Source organism: Hemitrygon akajei, chromosome 19, assembly GCF_048418815.1.
Source record: "Hemitrygon akajei chromosome 19, sHemAka1.3, whole genome shotgun sequence".
Lineage (NCBI taxonomy): Eukaryota > Metazoa > Chordata > Chondrichthyes > Myliobatiformes > Dasyatidae > Hemitrygon > Hemitrygon akajei.
In genome coordinates, this window is record NC_133142.1 from 1,974,291 (window position 1) to 1,991,610 (window position 17,320).

A 17,320-nucleotide genomic window follows, 5' to 3' on the forward strand; every position below is an offset into this window, starting at 1 on the left:
GAGTTTCACTCTGTGTCTGACCCTGGGAGTTTGAGATGGGATGGTGTGGAGGGAGAGTGTGAGGGGACGGTGTGGAGGGAGTGTGTGATGGGACGGTGTGGAGGGAGTGTGTGATGGGACCGTGTGGAGGGAGTGTGAGATGGGACGTTGTGGGGGTAGTGTGTGATGGGGCGGTGTGGAGGGAGTGTGTGATGGGGCGGTGTCGAGGGAATGTGTGATGGGATGGTGTGGAGGGAGTGTGTGATGGGACGGTGTGGAGGGAGAGTGTGATGGGACGGTGTGGAGGGAGAGTGTGATGGTACGGTGTGGAGGGAGTGTGTGATGGGACGGTGTGGGGGGGAGTGTGTGATGGGACGGTGTGGAGGGAGTGTGTGATGGGACGGTGTGGAGGGAGAGTGTGATGGGATGGTGTGGAGGGAGTGTGTGATGGGATGGTGTGGAGGGAGTGTGTGATGGGATGGTGTGGGTGGAATGTGTGATGGGATGGTGTGGAGGGAGTGTGTGATGGGGCGGTGTGGAGGGAGTGTGTGATGGGACCGTGTGGATGGAGTGTGTGATGGGACGGTGTGGAGGGAGTGTGTGATGGGATGGTGTGGAGGGAGTGTGTGATGGGGCGGTGTGGAGGGAGTGTGTGATGGGACCGTGTGGAGGGAGTGTGTGATGGGACGGTGTGGAGGGAGTGTGTGATGGGACGGTGTGGAGGGAGTTTCACTCTGTGTCTGACCCCGGGAGTGTGAGATGGGATGGTGTGGAGGGAGTGTGTGATGGGACGGTGTGGAGGGAGTGTGTGATGGGACGGTGTGGAGGGAGTTTCACTCTGTGTCTGACCCTGGGAGTGTGAGATGGGATGGTGTGGAGGGAGAGTGTGAGGGGACGGTGTGGAGGGAGTGTGTGATGGGACGGTGTGGAGGGAGTGTGTGATGGGACCGTGTGGAGGGAGTGTGAGATGGGACGTTGTGGGGGGAGTGTGTGATGGGGCAGTGTGGAGAGAGTGTGTGATGGGGCGGTGTGGAGGGAATGTGTGATGGGATGGTGTGGAGGGAGTGTGTGATGGGACGGTGTGGAGGGAGTGTGTGATGGGGCGGTGTGGAGGGAGTGTGTGATGGGATGGTGTGGAGGGAGTTTCACTCTGTGTCTGACCCCTGGAGTGTGTGATGGGATGGTGTGGAGGGAGTGTGTGATGGGACGGTGTGGAGGGTGTGTGTGATGGGACGGTGTGGAGGGAGTGTGTGATGGGGCGGTATGGAGGAAATGTGTGATGGGATGGTGTGGAGGGAGTGTGTGATGGGACGGTGTGGAGGGAGTGTGTGATGGGGCGGTGTGGAGGGAGTGTGTGATGGGATGGTGTGGAGGGAGTTTCACTCTGTGTCTGACCCCGGGGACTGTGTGATGGGATGGTGTGGAGGGAGTTTCACTCTGTGTCTGACCCCGGGAGTGTGTGATGGGACGGTGTGGAGGGAGTTTCACTCTGTGTCTGACCCCGGGAGTGTGTGATGGGACAGTGTGGAGGGAGATTCACTCTGTGGCTGACCCTGGGAGTGTGTGATGGGACGGTGTGGAGGGAGTGTGTGATGGGGCGGTATGGAGGAAATGTGTGATGGGATGGTGTGGAGGGAGTGTGTGATGGGACGGTGTGGAGGGAGTGTGTGATGGGGCGGTGTGGAGGGAGTGTGTGATGGGATGGTGTGGAGGGAGTTTCACTCTGTGTCTGACCCCGGGACTGTGTGATGGGATGGTGTGGAGGGAGTTTCACTCTGTGTCTGACCCCGGGAGTGTGTGATGGGACGGTGTGGAGGGAGTTTCACTCTGTGTCTGACCCCGGGAGTGTGTGATGGGACAGTGTGGAGGGAGATTCACTCTGTGTCTGACCCCTGGAGTGTGTGATGGGACGGTGTGGAGGGTGTGTGTGATGGGACGGTGTGGAGGGAGTGTGTGATGGGACGGTGTGGGGGGAGTGTGTGATGGGACGGTGTTGGGGGAGTGTGAGATGGGATGGTGTGGAGGGAGTGTGAGATGGGATGGTGTGGAGGGAGTGTGTGATGGGACAGTGTGGGGGGAGTGTGTGATGGGGTGGTGTGGGGGGAGTGTGTGATGGAACGGTGTGGAGGGAGTGTGAGATGGGACGTTGTGGAGGGAGTGTGTGATGGGACGGTGTGGGGGGAGTGTGTGATGGGACGGTGTGGAGGGAGTGTGAGATGGGACGGTGTGGAGGGAGTGTGTGATGGGACGGTGTGGAGGGAGTGTGATGGGATGGTGTGAAGGGAGTGTGTGATGGGACAGTGTGGAGTGAGTGTGTGATGGGACGGTGTGGAGGGAGTGTGTGATGGGATGGTGTGGAGGGAGTGTGTGATGGGACGGTGTGGAGGGAGTGTGTGATGGGAAGGTGTGGAGGGAGTGTGTTATGGGACGGTGTGGAGGGAATGTGTGATGGGACGGTGTGGGGGGAGTGTGTGATGGGACGGTGTGGAGGGAGTGTGAGATGGGACGGTGTGGAGGGAGTGTGTGATGGGACGGTGTGGAGGGAGTGTGTGATGGGACGGTGTGGGGGGAGTGTGTGATGGGACGGTGTGGAGGGAGTGTGTGATGGGATGGTGTGGAGGGAGTGTGTGATGGGACGGTGTGTGGGGAGTGTGTGATGGGACGGTGTGGAGGGAGAGTGTGATGGGACGGTGTGGAGGGAGTGTGTGATGGGACGGTGTGTGGGGAGTGTGTGATGGGACAGTGTGGAGGGAGTGTGTGATGGGACGGTGTGGAGGGAGTTTCACTCTGTGTCTGACCCCGGGAGTGTGTGATGGGACGGTGTGGAGGGAGTTTCACTCTGTGTCTGACCCCGGGAGTGTGAGATGGGATGGTGTGAAGGGAGAGTGTGAGGGGACGGTGTGGAGGGAGTGTGTGATGGGACGGTGTGGAGGGAGTGTGTGATGGGACCGTGTGGAGGGAGTGTGAGATGGGTCGGTGTGGGGGGAGTGTGTGATGGGATGGTGTGGAGGGAGTGTGTGATGGGGCGGTGTGGAGGGAGTGTGTGATGGGACCGTGTGGAGGGAGTGTGTGATGGGACGGTGTGGAGGGAGTGTGTGATGGGATGGTGTGGAGGGAGTGTGTGATGGGGCGGTGTGGAGGGAGTGTGTGATGGGACCGTGTGGAGGGAGTGTGTGATGGGACGGTGTGGAGGGAGTGTGTGATGGGACGGTGTGGAGGGAGTTTCACTCTGTGTCTGACCCTGGGAGTGTGAGATGGGATGGTGTGGAGGGAGAGTGTGAGGGGACGGTGTGGAGGGAGTGTGTGATGGGACGGTGTGGAGGGAGTGTGTGATGGGACCGTGTGGAGGGAGTGTGAGATGGGACGTTGTGGGGGGAGTGTGTGATGGGGCGGTGTGGAGGGAGTGTGTGATGGGGCGGTGTGGAGGGAATGTGTGATGGGATGGTGTGGAGGGAGTGTGTGATGGGACGGTGTGGAGGGAGAGTGTGATGGGACGGTGTGGAGGGAGTGTGTGATGGGACGGTGTGGGGGGAGTGTGTGATGGGACGGTGTGGAGGGAGTGTGTGATGGGACGGTGTGGAGGGAGAGTGTGATGGGACGGTGTGGAGGGAGTGTGTGATGGGATGGTGTGGAGGGAGTGTGTGATGGGATGGTGTGGAGGGAATGTGTGATGGGATGGTGTGGAGGGAGTGTGTGATGGGACGGTGTGGAGGGAGAGTGTGATGGGACGGTGTGGAGGGAGTGTATGATGGGACGGTGTGGGGGGAGTGTGAGATGGGACGGTGTGGGGGGAGTGTGAGGGGACGGTGTGGAGGGAGTGTGTGATGGGACGGTGTGGAGGGAGTGTGTGATGGGACCGTGTGGAGGGAGTGTGAGATGGGACGGTGTGGGGGGAGTGTGTGATGGGATGGTGTGGAGGGAGTGTGTGATGGGGCGGTGTGGAGGGAGTGTGTGATGGGACCGTGTGGAGGGAGTGTGTGATGGGACGGTGTGGAGGGAGTGTGTGATGGGATGGTGTGGAGGGAGTGTGTGATGGGGCGGTGTGGAGGGAATGTGTGATGGGATGGTGTGGAGGGAGTGTGTGATGGGACGGTGTGGAGGGAGTGTGTGAATGGGCGGTGTGGAGGGAGTGTGTGATGGGGTGGTGTGGAGGGAGTTTCACTCTGTGTCTGACCCCGGGAGTGTGAGATGGGATGGTGTGGAGGGAGTGTGTGATGGGACGGTGTGGAGGGAGTGTGTGATGGGACGGTGTGGAGGGAGTTTCACTCTGTGTCCGACCCTGGGAGTGTGAGATGGGATGGTGTGGAGGGAGAGTGTGAGGGGACGGTGTGGAGGGAGTGTGTGATGGGACGGTGTGGAGTGAGTGTGTGATGGGACCGTGTGGAGGGAGTGTGAGATGGGACGTTGTGGGGGGAGTGTGTGATGGGGCAGTGTGGAGAGAGTGTGTGATGGGGCGGTGTGGAGGGAATGTGTGATGGGATGGTGTGGAGGGAGTGTGTGATGGGACGGTGTGGAGGGAGTGTGTGAATGGGCGGTGTGGAGGGAGTGTGTGATGGGGTGGTGTGGAGGGAGTTTCACTCTGTGTCTGACCCCTGGAGTGTGTGATGGGATGGTGTGGAGGGAGTGTGTGATGGGACGGTGTGGAGGGTGTGTGTGATGGGACGGTGTGGAGGGAGTGTGTGATGGGGCGGTGTGGAGGGAATGTGTGATGGGATGGTGTGGAGGGAGTGTGTGATGGGACGGTGTGGAGGGAGTGTGTGATGGGGCGGTGTGGAGGGAGTGTGTGATGGGATGGTGTGGAGGGAGTTTCACTCTGTGTCTGACCCCGGGACTGTGTGATGGGATGGTGTGGAGGGAGTTTCACTCTGTGTCTGACCCCGGGAGTGTGTGATGGGACGGTGTGGAGGGAGTTTCACTCTGTGTCTGACCCCGGGAGTGTGTGATGGGACAGTGTGGAGGGAGATTCACTCTGTGGCTGACCCTGGGAGTGTGTGATGGGACGGTGTGGAGGGAGTGTGTGATGGGACGGTGTGGGGGGAGTGTGTGATGGGACGGTGTGGAGGGAGTGTGTGATGGGACCGTGTGGGGGGAGTGTGTGATGGGATGGTGTGGAGGGAGACTGTGATGGGACGGTGTGGAGGGAGATTCACTCTGTGTCTGACCCTGGCAGTGTGTGATGGGACGGTGTGGAGGGAGATTCACTCTGTGTCTGACCCGGGAGTGTGTGATGGGATGGTGTGGAGGGACATTCACACTGTGTCTGACCCCGGGAGTGTGTGATGGGACAGTGTGGAGGGAATTTCATTCTGTGTCTGACCCCGGGAGTTTGGGATGGGACGGTGTGGAGGGAGCTTCACTCTGAATCTGACCCCGGGAGTGTGTGATGGGACGGTGTGGAGGGATATTCACTCTGTGTCTGACCCCGGGTGTGTGTGATGGGACGGTGTGGAGGGAGTTTCACTCTGTGTCTGACCCCGGGAGTGTGTGATGGGACGGTGTGGAGGGAGTTTCACTCTGTGTCTGACCCCGGGAGTGTGAGATGGGATGGTGTGGAGGGAGAGTGTGAGGGGACGGTGTGGAGGGAGTGTGTGATGGGACGGTGTGGAGGGAGTGTGTGATGGGACCGTGTGGAGGGAGTGTGAGATGGGATGGTGTGGGGGGAGTGTGTGATGGGATGGTGTGGAGGGAGTGTGTGATGGGGCGGTGTGGAGGGAGTGTGTGATGGGACCGTGTGGAGGGAGTGTGTGATGGGACGGTGTGGAGGGAGTGTGTGATGGGATGGTGTGGAGGGAGTGTGTGATGGGGCGGTGTGGAGGGAGTGTGTGATGGGACCGTGTGGAGGGAGTGTGTGATGGGACGGTGTGGAGGGAGTGTGTGATGGGACGGTGTGGAGGGAGTTTCACTCTGTGTCTGACCCCGGGAGTGTGAGATGGGATGGTGTGGAGGGAGTGTGTGATGGGACGGTGTGGAGGGAGTGTGTGATGGGACGGTGTGGAGGGAGTTTCACTCTGTGTCTGACCCCGGGAGTGTGAGATGGGATGGTGTGGAGGGAGTGTGTGATGGGACGGTGTGGAGGGAGTGTGTGATGGGACGGTGTGGAGGGAGTTTCACTCTGTGTCTGACCCTGGGAGTTTGAGATGGGATGGTGTGGAGGGAGAGTGTGAGGGGACGGTGTGGAGGGAGTGTGTGATGGGACGGTGTGGAGGGAGTGTGTGATGGGACCGTGTGGAGGGAGTGTGAGATGGGACGTTGTGGGGGTAGTGTGTGATGGGGCGGTGTGGAGGGAGTGTGTGATGGGGCGGTGTCGAGGGAATGTGTGATGGGATGGTGTGGAGGGAGTGTGTGATGGGACGGTGTGGAGGGAGAGTGTGATGGGACGGTGTGGAGGGAGAGTGTGATGGTACGGTGTGGAGGGAGTGTGTGATGGGACGGTGTGGGGGGAGTGTGTGATGGGACGGTGTGGAGGGAGTGTGTGATGGGACGGTGTGGAGGGAGAGTGTGATGGGATGGTGTGGAGGGAGTGTGTGATGGGATGGTGTGGAGGGAGTGTGTGATGGGATGGTGTGGGTGGAATGTGTGATGGGATGGTGTGGAGGGAGTGTGTGATGGGGCGGTGTGGAGGGAGTGTGTGATGGGACCGTGTGGATGGAGTGTGTGATGGGACGGTGTGGAGGGAGTGTGTGATGGGATGGTGTGGAGGGAGTGTGTGATGGGGCGGTGTGGAGGGAGTGTGTGATGGGACCGTGTGGAGGGAGTGTGTGATGGGACGGTGTGGAGGGAGTGTGTGATGGGACGGTGTGGAGGGAGTTTCACTCTGTGTCTGACCCCGGGAGTGTGAGATGGGATGGTGTGGAGGGAGTGTGTGATGGGACGGTGTGGAGGGAGTGTGTGATGGGACGGTGTGGAGGGAGTTTCACTCTGTGTCTGACCCTGGGAGTGTGAGATGGGATGGTGTGGAGGGAGAGTGTGAGGGGACGGTGTGGAGGGAGTGTGTGATGGGACGGTGTGGAGGGAGTGTGTGATGGGACCGTGTGGAGGGAGTGTGAGATGGGACGTTGTGGGGGGAGTGTGTGATGGGGCAGTGTGGAGAGAGTGTGTGATGGGGCGGTGTGGAGGGAATGTGTGATGGGATGGTGTGGAGGGAGTGTGTGATGGGACGGTGTGGAGGGAGTGTGTGATGGGGCGGTGTGGAGGGAGTGTGTGATGGGATGGTGTGGAGGGAGTTTCACTCTGTGTCTGACCCCTGGAGTGTGTGATGGGATGGTGTGGAGGGAGTGTGTGATGGGACGGTGTGGAGGGTGTGTGTGATGGGACGGTGTGGAGGGAGTGTGTGATGGGGCGGTATGGAGGAAATGTGTGATGGGATGGTGTGGAGGGAGTGTGTGATGGGACGGTGTGGAGGGAGTGTGTGATGGGGCGGTGTGGAGGGAGTGTGTGATGGGATGGTGTGGAGGGAGTTTCACTCTGTGTCTGACCCCGGGACTGTGTGATGGGATGGTGTGGAGGGAGTTTCACTCTGTGTCTGACCCCGGGAGTGTGTGATGGGACGGTGTGGAGGGAGTTTCACTCTGTGTCTGACCCCGGGAGTGTGTGATGGGACAGTGTGGAGGGAGATTCACTCTGTGGCTGACCCTGGGAGTGTGTGATGGGACGGTGTGGAGGGAGTGTGTGATGGGACGGTGTGGGGGGAGTGTGTGATGGGACGGTGTGGAGGGAGTGTTTGATGGGACCGTGTGGGGGGAGTGTGTGATGGGACGGTGTGGAGGGAGAGTGTGATGGGACGGTGTGGAGGGAGATTCACTCTGTGTCTGACCCTGGGAGTGTGTGATGGGACGGTGTGGAGGGAGATTCACTCTGTGTCTGACCCGGGAGTGTGTGATGGGATGGTGTGGAGCGACATTCACACTGTGTCTGACCCCGGGAGTGTGTGATGGGACAGTGTGGAGGGAATTTCACTCTGTGTCTGACCCCGGGAGTGTGTGATGGGACGGTGTGGAGGGAGATTCACTCTGTGTCTGACCCCGGGAGTGTGTGATGGGACGGTGTGGAGGGAGTTTCACTCTGTGTCTGACCCCGGGAGTGTGTGATGGGACGGTGTGGAGGGAGATTCACTCTGTGTCTGACCCCGGGAGTGTGGGATGGGATGGTGTGGAGGGAGCTTCACTCTGAATCTGACCCCAGGAGTGTGTGATGGGACGGTGTGGAGGGAGATTCACTCTGTGTCTGACCCCGGGTGTGTGTGATGGGACGGTGTGGAGGGAGATTCACTCTGTGTCTGACCCCGGGAGTGTGTGATGGGACGGTGTGGAGGGAGTGTGTGATGGGACGGTGTGGGGGGAGTGTGTGATGGGACGGTGTGGGGGGAGTGTGTGATGGGACGGTGTGGAGGGAGTGTGTGATGGGGCGGTGTGGAGGGAGTGTGTGATGGGGCGGTGTGGAGGGAGTGTGTGATGGGGCGGTGTGGGGGGAGTGTGTGATGGGGCGGTGTGGAGGGAACTTCACTTTATTCAAGAGAGATTTGTATTTTCTCTCTGATCTGATTCCACTGGCTGGACTCTGAGTTTCTGTGAGCTCGGCTGACGTCATTCAAAAGGTCAGCGAGATGCTGATAAGACGGGGCTGGAGAAATGTTGTTCCAGGAGTATTCGAATCTGCCTGGTGTGGGCCCTGTATTAATGAACGAAGAGGCCCAAGCATATGCAGTGAACCGCAGTCTCTGCACCTCAAGCTCTCGCACGCAGCTGCGCCCTCTGACCCCTCGGTAATGTGGCTCCTGTTACATGCCTGGTCTGACCACCGGGCTCTGGAGTGACTTTTCCCGTGCCACAGGGCTCGGCTCAACGTGTCACCTGAGCCGCCGGCTTCCTCCAGCGTTCTGTGTGCCCCAGCGCCGTGCTCACCTGTGACTCATAGCGGATCACTAGATCATACTCCATGGAATACGGGATGTTGTTGATCTGGAACTCCAGCACACCGCGCTCCGGCACCTTGGCAAATCCGGAACCAGTCCATGTGACGGGACGATGGCCAGAGCGTTCCCGGGACACAGCAGTCACTCCCTGCAGCAGGAGGGGCTCGGGGTTAGTACCGGCCCAGTGAGGGACAGGCAGGCAACAGGAGGGTCAACAAACACCCAGGGGTAAGGGGCTAAGGGAGGGGGAGGGGGAGAAGAGGGGGAGTGGTGGGAAGGGGCTGAAGGAGGAGGGAGGAGGGTTGAGTGAGGGAGGGGTAGTGTGAGGGGACAGCAGAGGGAGAGGTCTCCCGTTGGCACAGTCATTCTGGGTCGTGCAGGGACTCACCATGATGAAGTGGGCGATCTCGGCCTCATACGTGAGGTAATCCAGGGCGGGTAGGAAGTACCCGGCCATCACCTGCTCACACTGACGGCCCATCAAGTGCTTCCGGCAGCGACACTGACCTGTCTCCGTGGAGCAACTGAGGGTCAACAGAGCAGAGCGAAGGTCAGAGGGGCAGTGTGCTGGTACAGGGAGTGTAAGAAACAGGTTTAATATCACCGGCATACGCTGTGAAATTTGTGAACGTTTCAGCAAGAGCACAGTGTAATCTGTGGAACTCGCTGCCACTGGCAGCTGTGCAGGCCGAGTCCTAATTACAAATTGGACTAGATGTTGGCTTCGCGGGAGAAGCCAGAGAGGGGCAGTCGATGGAGGCCTGTGACTGGTGGTGTGCTGCAGGGATCGGTGCCGGGTCCGTTGTTGTTTGTCATCTATATCAATGATCTGAATGATAATATGGTTATCTGGATCAGTGAATTTGTGGATGACACCAGGATTGGGGGTGTAGTGGACAGTGAGGAAGGTTACTATGGTTTGCAGAGGGATCTGGACCAGTTGGAAAAATCGGCTGAAAAATGGCAGATCAAACTTAATGCAGCCAAGTACTGTAGAAGCTTTTGCATTTCGATTGGACCAACCAGGGTAGGCTTACACAGGAAACGGTAGAGCACCGAGGAGTGTGGAGGAACAAAACCATCTGGAAATACAGGTTCATAATTCGTTGAAAGTGGGGTCACAGGTAGATAGGGTCGTAAAGAAAGCTTTTGGCACATTGGCCTTTATAAATCAATGTATTGAGTACCGGAATTGGGATGTTATGTTGAAGTTGTATAAAACATTGGTGGGGCCTAATTTGGAGTATTGTGTGCAGTTTCCTACCTACAGGAAAGACTGAAAGAGTAGAGAGAATTTTTACAAGTGTGGAGGATCTGAGTTATAGGAAAGATTGAGTAGGTTAGGACTTATTCCCTAGAACGTAGAAGGTTTGATAGAGGCTTACAAAATTATGAGGGGTATAGATAAGGTAAATGCAAGCAGGCTTTTTCCACTGAGGCTCAGTGGGACTAGAAGTCATAGGTTAAGGGTGAAGGGTGAAATGAGGAGGAACCTCATCATTCAGAGGGTGGTGAGAGGTGGAATGACCTGCCAGCACAAGTGGTGGATGTGGGTTGATTTCAATGCTTAAGAGAAGTTTGGGGTATTATGGAGGGCAGGTTGAAAGGACTAGGCAGAACAACAGTTTGCATGGACTAGATGGGTTGAAGGGCTGTTTCCGTGCTGTAGTTCTCTCTGTGGATCCCCCTGGGTGGTGATACATGGAACAGTCATACTTACTTATTGTCCAGCGCCGCTCCCACGTCACAGTTGCAACTTCGACACCCATTGGGATCCTGGCTCAGGGCCCAGTGCTCCTCCTGCACGAAACCACAGCACGTCAGCGCAAGGCATGCACGTGGCGCATTCACTGCACACGCATGAACACACACACCTGCACGACCAGGTTCCAGCAGCTTCGATCGCACTGTTACAGGTCCTCGTCCAATCAGACAGTCAATACGTGACAACAGAAACAATTTACAACCACCCGTAACATGGAAACCCACGTACACAGGGCACACAGAGTGTCTGCTCTGCGCTTGGAGGGGGAGCGTGCAGATTTGGGCTGGAGAATTGCAGAAGGGGGAGGGGGATTACAGGAGGGGGTGAGCCTGGCTGTTGTGGGGTTGCTTAGTAACAGAGGGGAAGCTGGCGCTGAGGCTAGGGATGAAGTGCTTGCAATGGGGTAATGATGTGAGCGGTGTCCATGTCTGGTCAGACTGTGGGTGGGGAATGGATGTCAGGTGAGATTGGACCTTGTGGTTGTGAGGTGCGGGTGGTGACGGTGGGTATAGAGGGGCTAGGGTTGAGTGTGTGGGGCAAGGTTCATGTGAAGGTGGGGTGTGGAGGAGGGGAAGGGTGGGGAATTGGAGGGTAGGGGCTGGGTAGTGAGGGGTGTGGTTGTACATTGTTCAGACTAGGAGAAAGCCTGGCACCAGGATCAGTCCCATCCCTGGTACTCCCAATCCAGGGGAGAGAACACAGAGCCTTTGCAAATCCCTCCCTGTCCGATCCGTCAGCCCCCACCCAGACACCATGCTGGGACTCACCAGACAGCGGTCACAGCGCCGGCCAGTCACCAGTCTCTTGCAGAAACAGTCACCGCTGACTGGGTCACAGGGCCGGTTTCCACTCACTGTCCCGACAGGGTGACACCGACAGGCTGCAGAAAGCACAGAACCCTCCATCAACACAGTTCCTATAAAAAGCATTCACACCTCCCCAGGTCTTATTGTTTTACAACACAGAATCACAGTGGATTTAATTTGGCTTTTTGACACTGATCTACAGAAAAAGACTCTTTTGTGTCAAAGTGAGAAAAGTTCTCTACAAAATGATCTGAATTAATTACAAATATAAAACACAAAATAATTGATGGCATGAAGTATCCACCTGCTTTAACACGACACAACAAATCATCACTGGTGCAGCCAACTGGTTTTGGAAATGAAAGTAGAAATACACCTGTATTGGGAAGGTCCAACTGCTGGCGAGTCAGTATCCTGGCAAAAACTACACCATGAAGACAAAAGAACACTCCAAGCAACTCCATGAAAAGTTACTGAAAAGCACAAGTCAGGAAATGGATACAAGAGTATTTCCAAGTCACTGAATATCCATTGGAGTACAGTTAAATCAATCATCAAGAAATGGAAAGAATATGGCACAGTTGTAAATTTGCCTAGAGCAGGCCGTCCTCAAACACTGAGTGACTGTGCAAGAAGGGGACTAGTGAGGGAGGCCACCAAGAGACCCGTGACAACTCCGGAGGAGTTACAGGCTTCAGTGGCTGAGATGGGAGAGACTGTGCATACAACAACTGTTGCCCGGGTGCTTCACCAGTCACAGTTTTATGGGAAAGTGGCAAAGAGAATTCCACTGTTTAAAAAAAATCACATGACATCTCGGCTAGAGTTTGCCAGAAGGCATGTGGGAAACTGAAGTCAGTTGAAAGAAGTTTCTATGGTCTGATGAAACCAAAATTGAGCTTCTAGGCCATCAGAATAAATGCTATGTTTGGTGTAAGCCAAGCACTGCACATCATCAAACACACCATCCCTACCGTGAAGCACAGTGGTGGCTGCATCATGCTGTGGGGATGCTTCACTGCACCAAGCCCTGGAAGGCTTGTGAAGGTAGAGGGTAAAATGAATGCAGCAAAATACAGGGAAATCCAGGAGGAAAACCTGATGCAGTCTGCAAGAGAACTGTAACTTGGGAGAAGATTTGTTTTCCAGCAAGACAATGACCCCAAGCATAAAGCCAAAGCTACACAGTTAAAAACAAAGTTAATGTCCTGGAGTGGCCAAGTCAGAGTGCAGACCTCAATCCAATTGGGAATTTGTGGCTGGACTTGAAAAGGGCTGTTCACTCATGATCCCCATGCAATCTGACAGAGACCTATCCACACAGACTCAAGGCTGTAATTGCTGCCAAAGGTGCATCTACTAAATACTGACTTGAAGGAAGTGAATAGTTATGCAATCAATTATTTTATGTTTCATATTTGCAATTAATTTGTAGAGATCTATTTTCACTTTGAAACGAAAGAGACTTTCTCTGTTGATCAATGTCAAACAAAAGTCAAATTAAATCCATTGTGATTCAATGTTGTAAAAAAATAAAACATGATATCTTCCAAGGGAGCTGAATACTTTTTATAGGCACTGTAATTCCCCACCCCACCTCACAAATGCATTGACAGTGGTGAAACTGCCCTGTACCTCAAACAAAAGCCAGAGGACACATTCCAGCAGAGAAAACACTTGGAACTGACCAGCTAATACATGGGGGCTTTAGTTTAATGTGATTGGAGGGAAGCGTGAGGGGGATGTCAGAGGAAAGTTTTCACAGGGTGTGTGGAACACGCTGCCAGGGGTGGTGATAGAGGCAGAGGCCTGAGATTGGCACATGGGTGAGAGAAAAGTGAAAGGTTATGAGGGAGGTAAGGGTTAGATTATTAGTGGAAGGGCCTGCACTCCATTCTAAACTCAATGAAAATCTGAGCAGTTGGTACGTTTGGAGTGTAGGGAGTGGGAGGGAGGGGTGGTACGAAGGCAGGGTGACACTGTGGGATGGACGGTACTGAGGGAAGGGCGGTTCTGATGGCAGGGGCTAGGCGGCAGAAGGTGGAGGGCTCTTCAAGGGCCGACTGTCTGCCCCTCTTCCAAGGATACGTTCGTGCCCGGCCGTCCTTGGAGAGGGAGCATTTGATCCCAATGAGAACAGTGGGAGATTTCTGGGATCGATGGGCCCCACCCAGGGGATTGACTGTTTTATCGATGGCAGTAATCATGTTTTAATTTGAATTTATTGTCTTGTAAATACTTAATGTTTGTATTTTGTGTATTGTTGTGTAAGTAAACTTTTATAGTTTTGTTAAAAAAGGGACATACTGAGAGTTGCTCACACTCTCTCCTAAAGTTGAAAATTTGCTGCAAAATTACCAAAGAACGGTTTTGGAAAGTGCCAAAAGACTTTTGGTGTGTGGAGTATTACCTCAGAAGCGGACTGAAACGGTTTCCTTTCCTGGAAGGGTCAGTTTGGTGAAGTTTTCACTCTGAGTCTCTCAGTGTGGCACTGGGTGTGGCTGGTGGATTGCCAAAGTTTTGAGTCTGACTTTGCCAGGTGTGGTGACGGATTTATTCCCATTCAGACTGCCTATCCCAGGGTGAAGAGGGTTTGGGAGCAGGGACGTTTGTAACAGTGGAAACCCATCCCGTTCGGAGTGCCTATCCCAGGGTGACAGGGTGAAGAGGGTTTGGGAGCAGGGACGTTTGTAACAGTGGAAACCCATCCCGTTCGGAGTGCCTATCCCAGGGTGACAGGGTGAAGAGGGTTCGGGAGCAGGGACGTTTGTAACAGCGGAAACCCATCCCGTTCGGAGTGCCTATCCCAGGGTGACAGGGTGAAGAGGGTTCGGGAGCAGGGACGTTTGTAACAGTGGAAACCCATCCCGTTCGGAGTGCCAATCCCAGAGTGACAGGGTGAAGAGGGTTCGGGAGCAGGGACGTTTGTAACAGTGGAAACCCATCCCGTTCGGAGTGCCTGTCCCAGAGTGACAGGGTGAAGAGGGTTTGGGAGCAGGGACGTTTGTAACAGTGGAAACCCATCCCGTTCGGAGTGCCTGTCCCAGGGTGACAGGGTGAAGAGGGTTCGGGAGCAGGGACGTTTGTAACAGTGGAAACCCATCCCGTTCGGAGTGTCTATCCCAGGGTGAAGAGGGTTTGGGAGCAGGGACGTTTGTAACAGTGGAAACCCATCCCGTTCGGAGTGCCTATCCCAGGGTGACAGGGTGAAGAGGGTTCGGGAGCAGGGACGTTTGTAACAGTGGAAACCCATCCCGTTCGGAGTGCCTGTCCCAGAGTGACAGGGTGAAGAGGGTTTGGGAGCAGGGACGTTTGTAACAGTGGAAACCCATCCCGTTCGGACTGCCTATCCCAGGGTGAAGAGGGTTTGGGAGCAGGGACATTTGTAACAGTGGAAACCCATCCCGTTCAGAGTGCTTATCCCAGGGTGACAGGGTGAAGAGGGTTCGGGACTTTGGAACCACCAGAGGAACAGAGGACCCGCCCGGGAAAAGCGTTCATTGTTCGCCGCTGCACAGACGGTGCTGAGGTTTTTAACACAACACGGACTTCCCTGCCTGTCCTCACCTTTTCTCCCTCCCGTCCCGTCCCGTCTCTGAACGGTTCCTTTTTGGCTGTTGCTGGTGTTCCGCTGGGTGTAGACTGTGTAATATCCCAGCGGTGGTGTTGAACTTTGGAATTTGACTGCGGGGTCGGGAGTTCCAGCTCACCAAGATGACCACCCGTTCAAATCCCTGACTTTAAAGAACACTGTACAGTGTACTGTGCCTACTTCAGTCGGTAGGAATGCTGACTAAAGGCCACGGCGGAGACTGTTGGAGGCCGTGAGGGCATCGTTGTGTCAGCGGTATTGAACGGGGAAACTCTGTTTTATCTGAAGTCACCGCGGGGTGAGTCAGGGGTTGAGGGTGGGGAGGGTTTTTATGCAGGTGGCATCTCCTGACCATGCGTCCTCTGGGCTGGTGAGCAGAGGGGCCGTGTGGGGAGGCAGCTTTGCCTTCAGCCGAGACTGTGCACTCAGACCACAGGAAGGGCAAAGCCCCATCGAACAGACCTACTCTCCAGCTGTGGGTACAGGGTCACCAGTGGGGTTGGTTCCCCAGATTGTTGCCTCAATTGAGGCCAAGTGTCCTGCTGAGGAGCGTCTCGTCCACGAGGGGAATCGGAACAACCCGGAATCGCCGTCCCGCACAGCTAATCAGAGCGAGTGTGTCCCATGGGCTGAGGAGGGAGGGGACTCTCCTGGCGCAGATTCCAGGGAGGGTGACGGGGATGTGGAGATGGGTACGGCCCAGCAGGCTTGTATCCTGGCTGTGGGAGGGATTGTGGATCGCGAGCTGGGGGGGCTTCCCTCTGTCACTGGTCCTGGGGACGGGGGAGAGTCCGTGGTCAGGTCTCTGATTGGGGCCCGGTGAGGAGTGAGCTGGTTAGGTCGGGTGGAGATGAGGACTGCTTGGAGAGTGACAAGACCGTGGGACATGGTGAGGCGGAGGAGGGAGACTCTTTCAAAGCTGAGACGGCAGACTTCCTCGACCCCAGCACCGAGTCACAGCCCGTCTCTCTGGAGGAGACGTGAGGAACGACTGAAGGAAACCCTTCAAGGCCCAGTTGGCCACCGATCGCTGGTTGGGCTTGGGAGGGGCTTTTCAGTGTCTACATGTGACCCTCCAAAAGAAGGGGAGGGGAGCTGAGGTGACCTGTAAGGATCGCTATCAGTCCCAGTCTCCTGGAGTCCCTGGAGAAGCATTACAGGGCGAAGACGGGAGAGGGCTCGAAGGAGAGCTCTGCTCCTTCTCCCGGGGCTCTGGTGAGGGGTCAGCCTGAGATATTGTAGGTTCAGGAAATCAGAAAAAAGAGGCCAACAAGATGGCCACCCTGCTGGAAGTGGAGCTGAGGTGGCTCACGTGGACCCCACCTCCCTCCCCCGCCATTCCAGGAGCCGGGGGATTCGTCTCCTGGAACGGAGCGGGTTTCCTTCAGGAAGCTCACCGTGTATCCCCCCGTCCCGGAGGGCAGAGAGATGATGAGGGGTCTCAGTAAGGTGTTACAGGGTGAAGATGCATGTTGTCAATGTGTACGCCCCTGAGCCCGGCCCGATACCTTCGTGCCTGTTCCGAGAGGAGTCTGCGTTGCTGGGGTCCGTGGATCGTAACCAGTGCGTTATCCCGGGGGGGGGGGGGTGATTTCAACTGCACCCTCGAGGGGAGGGATCACACTGGTCCCCAGAATGGTCGAGCATCGGTAAGAAAGTTCAGGGCGTTGATTGTGTCCACCGACTCGGTCGACGTCTGCTGGAACCTTCAGCCTGACCTCTGTGCTTTCTCAGGGAGGGACGGAGGGGGCGGAGGCTCGTGGATCGACCAACTCTACATCTCCAGGGCGCACACTCCCGGGTGTCGGCCGCCTCCACGTGGCCAGTCGTGTGCCCCACCTGGTGTGGACAGAGCTAAATGTGCTGCTCGCACAGGTGGGGGGGGGGGGGGGGTCCACGTACTGGCATTTCAACAACCGGCTGCTGGAGGACGGCCATTTCCGGGATCGTTCTGGCTGTTCTGAAAGTTGTGGCAGAAACAATAGGAGAGTTTCCCCTCCCTGAGGCTCCAATGGGACGTGGGCAAGACTCACATCCGACTGTCGTGCCAGGAATACGCTCATGGGTCAACCATGCAGTGGATGTCCAGTATCGATCGGCTTGAGAAGGAGCTGATTGACCCGGAGTCCTGGCTAGGACTGACCGATGGGGACGAGCCCCTCTGGGATGAGAACCAGAGGAAGAAGGAGGCGCTGAGGGGTCCCGAGGTTGAGGGTCCAGATGCTGCCAGATCAGGACCTCACCTCACCCCTCTCCTACTCTCCCGA

At 56.3% G+C, this 17,320-nt stretch overlaps 1 protein-coding gene across 1 annotated transcript in view; it reads right to left on the bottom strand.

Moving 5' to 3' along the window:
* The window catches only part of lamb2 (laminin, beta 2 (laminin S)), a gene marked incomplete at its 5' end in the record, with an annotated part of 243,025 nt that overhangs the window by 116,091 nt on the left and 109,614 nt on the right, over positions 1 to 17,320 (bottom strand). Inside the window, 4 exon segments of the mRNA XM_073072944.1 lie at positions 8,880 to 9,038; positions 9,279 to 9,414; positions 10,611 to 10,690; positions 11,423 to 11,535. Coding sequence (XP_072929045.1) covers positions 8,880 to 9,038; positions 9,279 to 9,414; positions 10,611 to 10,690; positions 11,423 to 11,535 — 488 coding nt within the window.